Raw genomic sequence first — 15,727 nt, 5'->3', positions numbered from 1 at the left:
GCAGGACAGGACAGCCACAGCGAATCCGTCACATGAACGACGAGTTGCATTCCTCCACTGAACATGTGCTCATCTGTAATTAAGCAGTGAAATGAACAGGAAACGTCAAATCTGCAGCCATATGCCTGAGCAAATGTTAACCTGCAGACTGCATCGCTGGCAGGGACAGGGGTGATTCAGAAATAAATACAACCAAGCCTTGGTTTCATCTAAAAAAAAAAAAAAAAAAAAAAAAAAAAAAAATTCTGTAGGTATGGACTCGTCCATTTTATGTGGAAAAGCATGTTTTTTGTTTTAAATAATTATTGCATAACACAATTTTATTTCCAAATTCATTTTTGGAATAAAAGGAGAAAGAAAATCGATTAACAAATTCTAACAAGATGATGAAGACATTGTTTTGACAAAATAATTTCTTTTAGGCATACTATATATTCCAAATGAATACCATTACCACTGCGCTATCCTACAATTAAAATTAGGGCTGAACAAGCCTAATATCCAATCTGTGGGCGCGCCTGTTTGTGCACGAGAGCGTGCATTCTTAAAGTAGGTTACAGCCTATCTGCTTCATTTCACATATTTAGGATTGATTTCACTCATTACAACACGGGCGAATAGGTCCGGCGGAGCAATTCAAATATTTCATAACGAAATAAAATATGAACATACTGTGTTTTTCTGTCACTTCCACACAAATTAATTCATATTGCATTAATTGTATTTGGTGCATTGGGGATATAACACACACGCTGAGCTAAGGAAGAATTTAAAAATATGAAAAATTATATGTAGGCTGGTGAAATAAAATAAAAGAAGGTAATTAGATGTTGCTTAAACATGGAGTGCTCTCGGACAGAGGTGTTTGGGCGTTGATGGCAGTGCGTGGCTGCAGCGCGCGCCTGAAATTTAATTTTTGATCCTTTCCTTCATTCATAATGTCAGGGGCAACACCACTATCATTTTCTGAATTGACCATTTTATCCTTGATCACTCTACCGGTGAAAATAGAGTCCCGGTGAGAGGGTTAGCTCTATGTCACATAGTCTCTCTCTCTCTCTCTCTCTCTCTCTCTCTCTCTCTCTCTCTCCCGTGTCATGCATGAGGGGCTCTGCGCGCGAGCCGTTGCGGACACGTGCACGGTCCCCTCAGCTTCGTGACGCACAGATTCCTGCGCTCGCGGTTTGCGCCTGTCACCGTGACATAGCAGGACCACCGACCGACAACCGCTTGGCGCAGGAGAAGTTAAAATTATCTGCATTAATATCCATGTCATAAATATTTCTCAAACTATTTTTTTCTTAACGACAAATGAGGAAATATTTTCTTGTTGCTGTTTTGGGGAATTTCTCGTCAAATCGGACGCTGAGGAGTTTTTTTGTGGAGTGAGATGGATTATCAAGAGGAGAGGGGTTTTTAACGGAGCGGGGGAAACGGTTGGGAAGCCGTTCGCGGGCTGTGTGTGTGTGCATGTGTGTGTGTGTGTTATTCGCCACGTCGAGGCAACAGGCATGATTTTATAGCAGCAGGGGGAAAAAATCAAAGAAATCACCCTGCATGCATCTGTCACTCTTCTCTTTACTCAGTAATCTCATTTCTCCGTCGAAGAACCTCTTTTAATTCGGGAAAAAAAAGATGGCTCACCTAATCCGACACAAGCTGACCAACAAGCTGACCAATGCGGCCCACACAGTGTCCAACAAATCTCAGGCCAAGGTCAGCGGGGTTTTTGCCCGTTTGGGCTTCCAGGCGGCGACGGACGAAGAGGGTTTGGGTTTTGCGGAGTGCGATGACTTGGATTATGACTACAGGCAAGGGATGCAAATGGACGTCCTTCAAGGAGACGAGGAAGGGGGACAAATGGATGGAGAGGGGGAGATGGAGGGGGACAGCCACTACCAAAGAGACGGCACCGGCCCGAGGCCCTCTGCCCTCAAAGCGGCAGGCTCGCTGGATGAGGCAAAACCAAAAATCACCTCTTGGGAAGCTGGATGGAACGTCACTAATGCCATTCAGGTACACTGGATTTTTAATTTTATTTATAATATTGTCACATGGCATGCAAACATGATGTATTTGAGGCCTACACAAACGGACCAAAAGTCACCTTGAAAGAGTTTTTTTAATTTATTTATTTCATCAAGACATTTCAAGCTGTGCAAAAGGAGGCCGTTTCTGGGAATGCGCCCATTTTCACACAATCAGAGATTAGGATGAAGCAATGGAGTCAAAACGAACAAATGAAATGATTCTTCAAACAGACTATAGGCTATTCAAATCGTTCTTCTTAAATATAAAAAAAAAATGCAGGCGAAAACGAGCGCCTATAATTCAGTATTAATAGGCCTGGTGAATTTATTTCAACTGAAGAGCTTTATATTTATTTATTCAAATCTTTTTATCATTAGAGAACAGCTCCCCCAGTCCTATCTGCAAGGAGGCCCTGTGTGCCTTTGATAACCCTGAGGGTGAATGGCATCTTTGTGCTTATCAATCCTATCATCAGATTTAATATGTTTCATTAAAAAATAAAAGTAGAAATTTTACTTGAAATAGTATTTTCTCATAAATTAATTCGATTCAGTATTTAATCAAACGAAAAACAGCTTTTGTCAGGGCGCGGGGAGGAAAATGAGAAAACGATTGGTAAAGTGATGCTGAGGATTAGGGGAAACAATAGCGCATTCAGTCCACATTTTCTGTATTATATAATTTAAAATGTATTTTATTTTAATTTATTGTCGTTTATATTATTATGCAACGCGATCGGCTGTGTGATTCACTCCTTGCATGCCTGGGCTGGCTCGGCCTGTCACTGCGATGTGGGCCTCGTCCATTACCACTCAACTGCGCCTCTCTGTCCGCAGGGCATGTTCGTCCTTGGCCTGCCGTACGCCATCCTGCACGGCGGCTACCTCGGACTCTTCCTCATCATCTTCGCCGCCGTGGTGTGCTGCTACACCGGAAAAATCCTCATCGCGTGTCTTTACGAGGAGAACGAGGACGGTATATTGGTGCGCGTGAGGGACTCCTACGTGGACATCGCCAACGCCTGCTGCGCGCCCCGCTTCCCGGCGCTCGGCGGACACGTGGTGAACGTGGCTCAGATTATCGAGCTGGTCATGACCTGCATCCTTTACGTGGTGGTCAGCGGCAACTTGATGTACAACAGTTTCCCGGGGCTTCCGATCTCGCAGAAGGCCTGGTCCGTGGTGGCCACGGCCGCGCTCCTGCCGTGCGCGTTCCTGAAGAACCTCAAGGCCGTGTCCAAGTTCAGCTTGCTGTGCACGCTGGCGCACTTCATCATCAACATACTCGTGATCGCCTACTGCCTCTCTAGGGCACGCGACTGGGCCTGGGAGAAGGTCAAGTTCTACATTGACGTCAAGAAATTCCCCATTTCGATTGGCATCATCGTGTTCAGCTACACCTCCCAGATCTTCCTGCCCTCCCTGGAGGGGAACATGCAGAAGCCCAGCGAGTTCCACTGCATGATGGACTGGACTCACATAGCGGCCTGCGTCCTCAAGGGCCTCTTCGCCCTGGTGGCCTACCTGACCTGGGCAGACGCCACCAAAGAGGTCATCACGGATAACCTGCCCTCAACCATCAGGGCCGTGGTGAACCTCTTCCTGGTTTCCAAGGCGCTGCTGTCCTACCCGCTGCCGTTCTTTGCAGCTGTTGAGGTTCTGGAGAAATCTCTGTTCCAGGATGGCGGGAGAGCCCTGTTTCCTGACTGCTATGGCCCCAATGGACAGCTAAAATCATGGGGTCTGGGCCTTCGCGTCGCCCTGGTGGTGTTCACTCTGCTTATGGCCATCTTTGTCCCCCACTTTGCCCTCCTAATGGGTTTAACTGGAAGCCTTACCGGAGCCGGTTTGTGCTTCCTCCTGCCCAGCCTCTTCCACCTGAAGCTCCAGTGGAGGAATCTCCTATGGCACCATGTGTTCTTTGACGTCGCCATTTTCGTTATTGGGGGCATTTGTGCCATATCTGGCTTCATTCACTCGATTGAAGGGCTCATAGAGGCGTTCAAGTACAACCTGCACGACTGAGAGCCAGGAGAGAAAACCCTGCTGCTGTTGAATGGAGATGTCCCACAATGCCTCTCTCACATGGAGAGTGATGACGCAGGCCATTATGCATATCAAAACATCATGTTGACCACTTGACATACAAGCTCATGAGGAGGATTACCTGTGTTAAATGTATATCTTTTATTTTGCCTTCGTGATAATGTGCAATAATAAACTCCACAATCATAGTGTACAGTAGTCTGCTCATTCCAGAAATCATGTTTTATTAATCGGACATGAGAGGAACACAACCTCCTCATGAGGGGGGAAACCTTATCTATGCGGGCATTAACAGGCCTGTCCAGGTCTCAGTCATCAAGCAAGGTTATCACAGTTCCTGGGAAAATGTCCGCCATGGGTCCAACTGTGAGTGTGTACGTGTTTATATCTGGGGAATGAAATATGTGCAAAATAATGGAGTGAATATTTCATTATTGGTTTTTGAGCTGCTAGATATACCATTAATCCCACTCCAGAGAAAATATAAGACCACGGCATTCATCAGATGGGATGGTGCTCTGGATTATAATCAACCATAAATAACTTATGTGTAGTTGTTTAAAGAGAAAATTTCAATTTTTTTTTCTGTTTTTCTCGATTGTATGCCTATAGTAGTCCTCGTTGACACGTTTGTTTTTCTTGGTGTTTCAAGTGTCATTCTGGATGAAGTGAATTCAAAGTGCAAGACGTTGGGTCCTAAATGTGTTCTATGAAAACTGTTCGTCTGATAATATTCTATTCCTGTTGAACTTGTTTATTGTGCTTCAATGGAACTAATCATGGTGTGTGAGAAAAAAAAGAGTATTTGTTGAATTAAGAGATAAATAAATCAAATATTTTATGGCTGGTGATTCTCACGTTTCCTTGCCCAGTGAAATGCACCTTGTGATGACTTGAGAAGCCGTCTTTATTTTACTTTTCTTGGTCTGGCCACTGTTAAACATTTGCTTAATGTCTGTCTGCAGAGGAGGATTTAAGAGCTTCCCCTTTTTAAATTGCAGTGAGCTTGTAGAATCAAAAGTCTTGTGGGCTGAAAACTGTGATGTGTGTGACATGAGTCATGCAGCAAGAGTTCCAGTGCAAAATAAGCCTTGGTAGAGTGCAGAGCCCTCTAAAACAGAGTGTAGTAAACAATGTGTGACTAGGATTTTGCTTAAGTCAATGCAGTTTCAGCCACCTTCAGTTTTTGGACTCATAGACTTAATTAATCTTTCACAAGAATGATGAAATTTGTTCAGAATATTACAGACTGCATTCTTCAAAAGATCTAGACCTCAGAAATTAAGATTATTTTTACTTGCAGGCTTGTTCTCAGAATGAGGATGTCATTAAAATAACATTTTTCTATGCAAAACAATGAAGCAGGGGGTATATTTAGTCCAATACCTACGTGCATGCTGGAGGATCTCGTGCACTTACGCGCTCATTTTGTGGAACATGGTGATTTACTCTACATAGTAAAGCTCCCCAACAAACACTGCATAGGTTAAACTAGTGCACTTCCCCTCGTTACCAGTTGGTTGTCTACTTCCCCAAAAAGACTGCCAAGGTGCTTTCCACAGTTTAGACGTCTCATCACCAAGTGCACTAACCAAAGTCTTTTTTTCATGGAGGTTTTGCTTACCTTGGCAATTTTTTGCCAGTCACCACCAACAGACAGAGCAGAGTCGGACACAATAGACTTTCAGACCCTAATTTCCTGTTCTTTGCACACACGCACACACACACACACACACACACACACACACACACACACACACACACACACACACACACACACACACACACACACACACACACACACACAAACATACCAGCCTCTCAAGTGTGAATGTTTGATTATAGTGAATTTCAGTTCTCACTGGTACAGGAAGTCATGTCTCATTAAGGCATGGCCAGAGGAGCAGTGAGTCACACACCAGGGGGAGTCACCACGAGCACACATCAGGAGCTGACTGCCGACTTGGTAAATACAGATTCCATCCTCTCTCAGATATCATACCTAAAATCACAGATTAGGCTTATTAACTTAAGCACTAAAACAAACGTTTGATTCTGAAAGTGAAACGAAAGAGCATTTGGTATAGTTTAGTTCTCTGGTTGTGATGTTCTTGTTCTGGCTGCTTTCACTGTAAAACAGAAGTGAAAGCAGCGGCTGCCTCCACCACAGGCCGGCCTGCAGAATGCTGCCATCCCTGCTCATATCTCTCATCTTTGCTACTTTGACTGGCGGAGAAAATCCTGCAATACAAGTCATTTTGAACAACAAAGGACTTCAGTACGGTAAGACAATATGAAACAGTTTCACTCTCTCATGTGCAAGTGTTCATTGGAGAAATAATTAACCAGCTATTTATCACAGCACATTTACTAAAGAGGTGTGTCTCAGTGCCCGTAGCTATGAAGTCACCATTACATTCATGGCAATTAAAATTAAAATTTCCTCCATGTTCTGTGCGTCCCAGGCAAGAATGTGGGTGCAGGATGGATTCAAGACAATCTCAAGAGGGTCACTCTCCCAGACATCAGCGGTAAAATCAGCATCGGCTTCCTGGGCAGCGTAGGATACACACTCACAGGGTAGGATTACATTTGCTGTGATCCTCAGAGAGACATAAGATGGATACAATTGTGACTTTAGCAAACAAGATAGCACTTTTTCAAGCTTCGTATCTCAGTTGAAGCTTGTGTTTTACTTACCCCTGCAGACGGCCTTTAAGGTAAGACTGTTCACCAGCTGGGTGTCATGTGCAGTGGTGGAAAAAATCAGCAAATTACTGCTCAAATGGAAGCACTGTTACTCTGATGATATTTCTGATTAAAAAGAAGTCCTGCTGTAATGTAATCTGCTTAAGTAAAAATATAACTTGACTCATTTAAAATGCAGTCAGAGTAAAAGTCATTGAGTTACATTTTTAGAAACAATAACTTTATTAGATGTGGTCTTTTCCGTGCGATTCTAAGAGGATGAGAATAGAAAGTCCAAACTAGATTCACCAGCAAAGTAAAGCCAAATTATTCCTGATTCCTCTCATCTCTGTTGACTGTCAATTCACTGTGAACGACATCACAATTCATTAGGTCATGGTGGTCCAGCTTTAAAATGCAGCTGAGTATCCAGCAACACTTCAGCAAAAAAGCACTTCAGTAAAACTAAAATTTCTAACTTTAAAAAATGCTGAAAAGAAAAAGGTTACTTCCACCGATTTCTATTTGAAGCATAACCTTTCAAGTCCAAGTTCCAGGTTTTGCATTTATATTTGCCCTTTCAAACTTTATCTGTGCCGCTGAAGTGATTTGTGTCACCTTCTCCTGAACCTTTGACCTTTCTGTGGGGCTTCCCTTTGAGTTTGTGTTGATGTTTGGCTTCAAAATGAAGGATCATAATACGACTTACGTTTAATAGCTGTTACTGTCTGACAGTCATGGACATGATAAAGTGCATATAGTCTGTGGCTCCTGTTAGATTGAACTGTCACACCTGATCTATATCTACACCTGTGTTTTGCTCTTCATACGTTCTAGCGTCTCCGTGAAGCAGTGTGATTTTCCAGAGCCGTCTGTTCAGTTCCAAGAGGATATCTCAGGATTCAAGTCTTCAATCTCCGGCCTCAGCGTTGCACTGACCGGCGGCTGGAGGACGCACTATGGGCTAATGTGAGTTTTAAAAAAACAAAACAAAAAAACTCCACTTCCACCGCCCTCCACCGTCTCCAAAGCTTTTAAATCAGGGCTGTTGTATTGGCTGAGGAAGAATCTTCACACATCTGCACACAGTGACTTTGACCTGATCGAGGTGTACAGATAAACATGAAAAGATGAAAATGAAAAGTTTATAAATGGAGTGCCTGGTGTGCTGACATTATTCTCCTTTTTTCTTTTTTCTTTTTTTTTTTGCCACAAACTAGTGTGCACCATCTGATAACACACGCTAAGCATGGAGTCAATTTTTATAGGGAACTGATATTCAGAGGCCACAAAGCGTTTTCAGTTCATCAGAGGACCTGTAATAAAAGAGAAGTGTGTTTCCCAGAATAGTTGTTGTAACATTCCCTGTTGGCTACTCTGAAATCACACACTCACCAAGCTCACATACAACTATTATACACATTTAGCTGAATGCATTTTGTTGATGTAAAATTAAACGCAGTGAGAATTGTAACTTGCCACAGCATCCTACGTATCTGGTGACTGAGACGTATTTAAAATGCATTTCAGTCAGTCATACATAGAAACATGGCCTGTAACTAGAGAGTGTAAATTATAATTAACCTGAAACGTACAGAGGAACTCACACTCTCTCTCTCTCTCTCTCACACACACACACACACACACAAAAGTGGAAATCAGGGTTCCCCAAAAGGTCAAACGCAACCACAAACGTGTCGAGGAGGGAAACCACTGCAATGTGCAAGAAACTGATTATCAAAATATTAAAACCGCTACACAGGCAACACACACACACACACACACACACACACACAAAAAGCTTAAGACTACACTATTGACACGCACTAAAACTAGCTGTTGTACTATATGTATTATTTACAGAAGTATGACAAGTTTGTAGCTGCATCTTTGGGAAATTGATGAAGTGGGCTATAGCTACTACTGTATGTGGCTGCATACACACACACACACACACACACATGTAGGAGTTAGTGTAGGACTTCAGTGTTTTATATTGTAGAGGAAGATTTCTCCAGCCCGTTTGATGTGTGTGCTGATTTATATTTCTGTTACCCGCAGACATGATGGGGGATCGTTCGACCTGGCTGTATTCGATGTGGATGTGACCTCTACAGCGAAGCTGGGGGAGGATGCAGACGGACACCTGTCCATCAGCTCTGTCAACTGCAGCGCTGACGTTGGAGACATAAAGATGCGCTTTCGCGGTGGAGCCAGGTACACGAGGAGAGAGAGAGAGAGAATAAGAGAGATAGATAGATAGATAGAGAGAGAGATTTCCATAGGGATCACACTGATGTGATGCTACAGCCCCTGCACTCTCCCTTGTCTCTAGTGCCATCATCCAGTTTTTCGTGGACAATTTCCGGGGGTATATCGTAGGTGAAATGGAGAGACATGTGAGTATTCCTCTTAATGTTCATCATGTATGATGAAGTACGATCTTCAGATGAAGCTCCGATGCAAAACGCCCAGTGTACAGTATGCAGTATTCTCAAAGATAAGCACAAGCTCTGTTTTCTCCACCAGATCTGCCCAGCTGTAAATCAGTATATTGATGCATTCGAACACCACCTACAGGCCATGAACGGTATTACAGCCCCCTGTACTACACCATGTTTAAAAACCACAGTTGCCACTCATGTTGATACTAACAGCTGGGTTTGTATATTCATCATATTCGATTCAATTCCACACAGTTTCGTTCCCGGTCGATCCGTTCCTGGGCATAGACCTCTCCCTCACCAACCTGCCCTCCGTGGACGCTTCAAGTTTGACGCTGGGCCTCAAGGTAAACACTAATTTTCCTCACAAAGATGATGGTTAAAACTCCTGAACCAAGAAACAGAGGAATTTCTACGCACTCCTGTGTTCACATCCTGGATCTGCTTGTGTCCTTGTGGATGGCCCAGTCAATTTCAAGCTTTTTTTTTCATCATAAGAGAACATATAAACCTACAAACCTATCATACACCTTCTGTAAATAAGACTAACATATTTGCATTCTGTCTAAAATTTTAATATGAAATGAAGGCTTCTGCCCAAATATCTTAATCGGTGTCATGTCTTGCTTGGCTTTCTTTGACGTTCCAGGGTTGTGTGATTGATTGCAGTTGCTTTGACTTTCAACTGTTCAATTAAAGGGCGACTTCTACCAGATCAAAAGTCACGCGGGCCCTCCCTTCAAGGCCGGGCCTTTCACGCTGCCCAAACAGCCGGGCTTCATGATGTCAGTGGGCTTTTCTGAGTTCACCCTGAACTCGGCCTCCTACGTGTACTTCTCAGCCGGGCTGTTTTCAAGACTCGTCAATGACAGCGTGGTGAGTGTGGCCGAGAGGACGAAGCACTCAGTACACAGAGACAGAGAGCAAATAAGAAAAAAAAAGACAGCAATAAAATGCAAATGTAAGTTTAAATGTGGAATTTTAATTTCATCCCTCTCAGATACCTCCCAGCTCTCCTTTCCACCTGAACACCTCTTCATTCGGGCCGTACATTCCCCAGGTATGACGTTCCCTGTCTGTCACTTTCAGAATTGGAAACTTGATTTAAATGGGGAAGAGACTGACTCAGAAATCTGCTCTGTGAAATAAAATCAGAACTGTGCTTTGGATGATGAGCAAAAGTTTTATGTTTGGAAAAATACATAAAGAACCTGGTCTTGAACACAACATGGCATTTTTGTTGTGCAGCAGCATTTACCACAGTCAAAATTGTTATTAATTAAATGCTTTATGTCATTAATTAAATGCTTATATGCTGCCAATTAAAGATATGGCTCTAGCTGTGGCATGCAGTCAGTCTTTGAGGCGTCCTGAATATGATTTGTTCCCTAAAAAAACAGTTTGAGGGTCCACATATTGTCCTCAAAGAAGAATTTTGGAAAACTACTTTAAAATTTTGTGTATGGCAGCTTCTATGACAAAATTTGCCTTAAATGATTTTCAACCATAAAGATAGGACAGGTTAAGATTAAAATTTTTGTTATGAGGATTATTTTTTTCAGCAAATACTGACAATTACTCTTTATGTTATATTATAATATTATAATATTTCAGTGGCTCCCTTTTTTCCTTTTTTAACTCCTCTTTCAGCTCTTGAGAGGCTTGGTGTGTTTGCTTATGTGCACCGTCTTCCTGATGTCATTCTCTGCCTATTTTTACTGCATAAAACTTCATTTGCTTTATTCTTTCAGCTGCTCCTTCCCTCTTTTTTCTGGCAGAGACATTATTGTCTTGTCTTGAGTCTTTCTTGTGTAAGCACGGCCTCGGGTCTTTAGTAAAGTGCATCAGCGTTGTTGAGTAGGTAGGTTGGCGTCTTCATTGTTTCTGTGCTCGATGTCGGTCGCATGATATCCACCGTAACAGACAGAGGTGAGTCGCTGCAGGTCAGGGCTACAGCTCAAAAATATCTTCTCTGTTTTCCCTTTCAAATGACACTACAGCTGTGACGCTTGGACTGCCACTGAAGAGGAAGTGGCTGTAAAATGAAAGCCCATTCGCTCAAACCTCAAAAAACACTGACACACACAAAATAGTGGGGTCAAAGTGTAACTATGAGGGGCCCCCTGGTGTTAGGCCCTTTGCTGCATGTCATCCCCTCTGTCTCCTCTGCCTTTCCTGTCTCTCTCTCTGTTGTTGCTGTCAAAAGCACACATAACCAAAAAAAAAAAAAAAATCATTAAAAAAAAAAAAAAAAATCAACTGTTGAAAAAACAGACAAGTTAGGGCATTTTCTCACTTTAATGCATGGATAAAGATCAAATAATGTAATAAAACACCAAAACAGTAGTTTAATATTACATACTATTAATATATTAAGTCTGGAATATTAATATTTCAGACTTGAGAGGAGACCAATTCATTAAAGCTACCCAATTTAGTGAAAGTGCATGTTTATTTAAAAGTTTTTGTTAATGAATTACTTTATTTATTTGTTCATTTTTTAATTTTGGTTTTTATTTTCAGCTATTTATTTTAGTGGAGTCCATGTTGTTGATGTCAGCCCCTCTCTCCCTCCCCTAAATGTCTTCTTGCTCATCACTGTGTACTATATAATAATGAAAACCTGCTGTGAGTGCCGTTAAAAGCTCCCTGTTGACTTTCTCCTGCAGCTTCCCAAGCTGTTCCCAGACCTGCTGATGAGCCTGCAGGTCTACGCCAGGGAGATGCCCGTGTTTTCCCTCCAGCCTGGCCTCATTAGATTGGGCCTCCTAGGTTCGATCAAGGCCTTCGCCATCCAGCCCAACGCCACCCTGACCCCGCTGTTCAAACTCAATGTTGTGAGTGTTTTAGTGTCTCTGTGTGGTAAACACATGCATTGTTGTTGTTTTTAACCATTTATATAATTGTATCCCCCTTTTGCCTGTTACAGGACTCTAAATTCAGCGGGAAAACGTGGATTTCCGATGGATTGCTGAAGGGCTCCGTGGAAATGGACAAGTAGGCATCATCAGGTTTTTTGGTTAAATTGATCTTCGCTAAACTTGTTCACAAGGTCAAAGGTCAACGTAACAGTGCCGCTCTCTCTCAAACAGCCTCACCCTGACGCTGGTATCAAGTGAAGTGGGGCCTTTCCAGGTATGTGACTGAGAGACAGAGTGTCACGTTCTGCACTGTAGGTTTACATGTTCATCGACTAAACAGCAGCAACTCGTGCTGACGAGAGTTACTCATGTTTCCTCTGCAGACTGTTGCTTTAGAAAACCTTCTGAAGTCGGGGATAAAGCTGGCAGTCCTGTACAGGCTGAACGGTGAGTCTTGAGTTTTGTCTGACTGGATGATGTTGAGCTTTTGCTTCACGTGATTGGTTAGAACAGCAGAGTCACAACCCATTTTACAAGAGGAACCTCTGATTTCTGTAAAAAAAAAAAAAAAAAAGCCCGATCAAGCTCCTCGGCTTTTATTCTGTCTCTTTTCTTTTACATGATCGTTCTCAGGCACTTGCTGTAGTCGCTGAAGGAGTTTTAGTTTATTTCAATCTGATTTTGGCAGTCGATGAAACTTGCTCTGGATAAGAGAGTCAGATGAAGGTCCAAACTGTAAAATATTTCCAGCTCCCTTCCCTCATCATTCTAATCCAGGGCAATCTTATTGTACATAAAGTATTATCTCCTTCCAATCTTAAATACAATGTACTGTCACGGTGTAAAGTCTGAAGTATAAAGGGAGTCTGGTCTGTGTACTTTGAGTTTCCACTCCTTGACCTGACGTGCACTCGTCTATTTTAGCAAAACTGGCCCACGGCTTTGACATACCCAGAATGAAACACGCACAGCTGGTCAACACTGTTCTGAAGGTGGAAGAGGTCTGTATCCATCTCTCTGAGTCTCTCTCTCTCTGTCTCCCTCTTTCTGTCCTACACATATATCTAATGTTATTTTGCTTTTTTTTCTTTTAAAGATGGATTACAAAGCGTCACTGCCAGTGAAAACCTTGTATCTCCAATTTTGGTGATTTTCATGTTTTAATTTGAGTGTCTACATGCTCCTCTATGGGTTCAGAAACTTGACAACCCCTGGGGTTATGAAACGTTCACAAAACTAATTATATAAACTGAAAAATGTACCGTCATCAACCCTGAAACAAGACTGTTTGCCTTTGTTTCTGCTAAATTGATATTATGGAGATATAAGGTTTTGGTTAGGCAGCAGCAAAAATATTTATTAAGCATTTAAGAATTTATTATATCTATCACCAGTTGCAACTTTATAATAGCCATCAAAATAATGTTTATAGATAGCCTACAAACCAATTATTACTAGTGCTATATGTGGTCCATCTATGTATTTTTTCTTTATAAACCATTTCTTAAAGGTTTACAAGTCCTTTAGCAATCATTAACAAATAATATAGTATATATAAATGTTATAATGTGTGCACAAATTAAACTGTTAATAGTTTACTATGTATTAATTATCATTTCATTGTTTGTTAACTGTAAAATAACTATTAACTAAAGTTTAATTAACTATCAATTGACCATTTATTAATGATTTTCCCTGTTTCCCTGTTCCCCGTGAGCTCACTGTGTTCCTTTTTCCCAACAGGGATTTGTGGCCATCTCATCAGACGCTAAGGTGTGGCAGCCAGAGGGAGGCTTCATCTGACAGAGACACACTGGACTGTTTGATTCTGGCTCGTCAGTCGACATGGACGCTTGCTATTTCTACCTGTTCAGAGTCTTGGTCAGCAGAGCTTGTCAGACTTTAGGCCAGGAACCAAACTGGATTAGAGGTGTGTTTCCACCTGAGACTCACATGGAAAAAAAATTACTAGTGTGCAAATGAATATTGTTTGAATTGTTTGATGGAGGTTTAAGATATCCAGTTTGTGTCCTGGCCTCTAAATGATTACGAATCCTCGCTATACCGTCTATGATCAAAACAGATGAACACCTAGTTTATCTTCCGCTACTGCCTCAAGTCAAATCAAAGGAGGGACTGATTACATTTGCACATACACCCTAATTATACATGCTTCACCATAAAATTAAAGATTTAATAATGGAACCTGGGATCATGTCATTTTCTACAAAGGTGGAAAGTAACAGTCCAAGTTGAGAGATAAAGATGAATCCAGTGTCTCATTATTGCCCTCAGATGAAATATGATTAGCCTCAGTGAGCTGAAGGTGAATATTTTACTTGCACTAAGTCGATTATTCTGTGTTGTTGATAATTCTTGATTGTTTTCCATTCTACACTGATAGGAGAATGCTTGAAGATTATCCAGTTCAAGATATTTTGTATTTTGTTGAAAGAGACAATGTGCAAAACATTGTGGGGACAGTTCTTCTTATAACTGCGATATTATTTTCTCATTTATCTGTTCAGTTTTACTCTGCCAGGCCTAATATAGCATGACTTTAATTAACCTGTAAAGACAGAGGAAGCAGTGCACAGGCTGTTTAATGTTTTAGTTACCTTTAAGTCACCAGTGTATTTTTCGAATATATTCCCTGAACAGCTGCCTTTTTAATGAGCTTTTCACTTCAGATGTCATTTAGTTGTAACATAAATCAAAGACACCTCGCTTATATTTATCTGATTTCAAATATTTAACTTATTCTACAGGTTAGAGTTGTTGAAAAATACTCAACAAAAGCACAGTCTGAACTTGTAGCTTGATCTGAATGGCGCTGTTTGAACATTGGAAAAAGACGGATCCACATGGACGAGGCTGGCATATTCCAGGATGCATCTCAAGTGTCCTAAGTGCCACAACATAAGCCTTTAATCCCAGCAGATTTTCTTTACACAGGACTCCAACACACCGACTCATGAAACAATGACATCTCTTTATTTTTTTTATCTTTAAATGTGCACTTTGTTTCTTTTTTATAATTCCGTTACATTTCGACATTCTTGGAATGTGTGTAACGCCAACCAAAATATAAATATATACCTATGTACAGCCACTGTTTTCAAAATGTTCCGCATAGAAAAGCATCACACTTCATCCATGAAACAAGAGACTGCTTGGTTACTGGCCCGCTGATCGGTCAGTTGCATGGCAGACCACAATTTTCCCCACGAGGCTAACCCTGGCAATGAATGACGTGTTATTTACAGTATGAACAAGCGTTCAAACAGAAGCAAAGCTGACTTGGAAGCAGGTTTATAAAAGACAGATGGCCAGACATGGAAGCATCTACCAAATTAATGGGATCCATAAAACAGTTTTACCACCAAGATCTTAACACTATGAACTTAATCTGCTCTGATAACACAGGAATATACTAACTGTGGAGCCTTTCATAAGATGCTTATAAGGCTGAGCTCCAGTCTGGGACTGTCTTTGAACACTGAAAAAAAGGTTTTGTGTTACCAAAAATCCCTGTTCTGTAAACTTTCTTTTGTTGAACTTCTTATTAAAGCCTCATGGGAGGGAGGGCAAGGAGAAGTAAAGGGGAGGATGGAAACAAAAGACTGTAGTTGACTGTGTAGCCTTCCGCTCAAAGTTA

General features: G+C 41.7%; 2 protein-coding genes across 3 annotated transcripts; both read left to right on the top strand.

Annotated features, from left to right (window-relative positions):
* The first annotated feature begins 1,155 nt into the window (after nucleotides 1-1,155).
* LOC115361524 (vesicular inhibitory amino acid transporter-like) lies at nucleotides 1,156-4,927 on the top strand. Its single transcript, XM_030054925.1, has 2 exons — nucleotides 1,156-2,016; nucleotides 2,868-4,927. The coding sequence occupies exons 1-2, from the start codon at nucleotides 1,636-1,638 to the stop codon at nucleotides 4,053-4,055; spliced, it is 1,569 nt and encodes a 522-aa protein (XP_029910785.1). The 5' UTR covers nucleotides 1,156-1,635; the 3' UTR covers nucleotides 4,056-4,927.
* A 993-nt stretch (nucleotides 4,928-5,920) lies between these two features.
* On the top strand, nucleotides 5,921-15,349 carry bpifcl (BPI fold containing family C, like). 2 transcript variants are annotated; one of them, XM_030056073.1, is made up of 16 exons: nucleotides 5,921-6,042; nucleotides 6,217-6,359; nucleotides 6,542-6,656; nucleotides 7,602-7,733; nucleotides 8,826-8,981; nucleotides 9,100-9,163; nucleotides 9,294-9,354; nucleotides 9,464-9,555; nucleotides 9,908-10,084; nucleotides 10,209-10,268; nucleotides 11,878-12,045; nucleotides 12,138-12,205; nucleotides 12,301-12,343; nucleotides 12,453-12,516; nucleotides 12,994-13,070; nucleotides 13,813-15,349. In XM_030056073.1, the coding sequence occupies exons 2-16, from the start codon at nucleotides 6,260-6,262 to the stop codon at nucleotides 13,870-13,872; spliced, it is 1,437 nt and encodes a 478-aa protein (XP_029911933.1). In that variant the 5' UTR covers nucleotides 5,921-6,042; nucleotides 6,217-6,259; the 3' UTR covers nucleotides 13,873-15,349. The 2 variants fall into 2 exon arrangements, with proteins under 2 accessions (XP_029911933.1, XP_029911934.1); XM_030056074.1 differs by having other exon boundaries at nucleotides 5,991-6,042; nucleotides 6,247-6,359.
* The last annotated feature ends 378 nt before the right edge of the window (nucleotides 15,350-15,727 follow it).

The sequence above is a fragment of the Myripristis murdjan genome, chromosome 7 (assembly GCF_902150065.1).
Source record: "Myripristis murdjan chromosome 7, fMyrMur1.1, whole genome shotgun sequence".
Taxonomy (NCBI): Eukaryota; Metazoa; Chordata; class Actinopteri; order Holocentriformes; family Holocentridae; genus Myripristis; species Myripristis murdjan.
The sequence above is the reverse complement of the archived record's forward strand: the minus strand, read 5'-3'. Positions and strand labels throughout refer to the sequence as shown.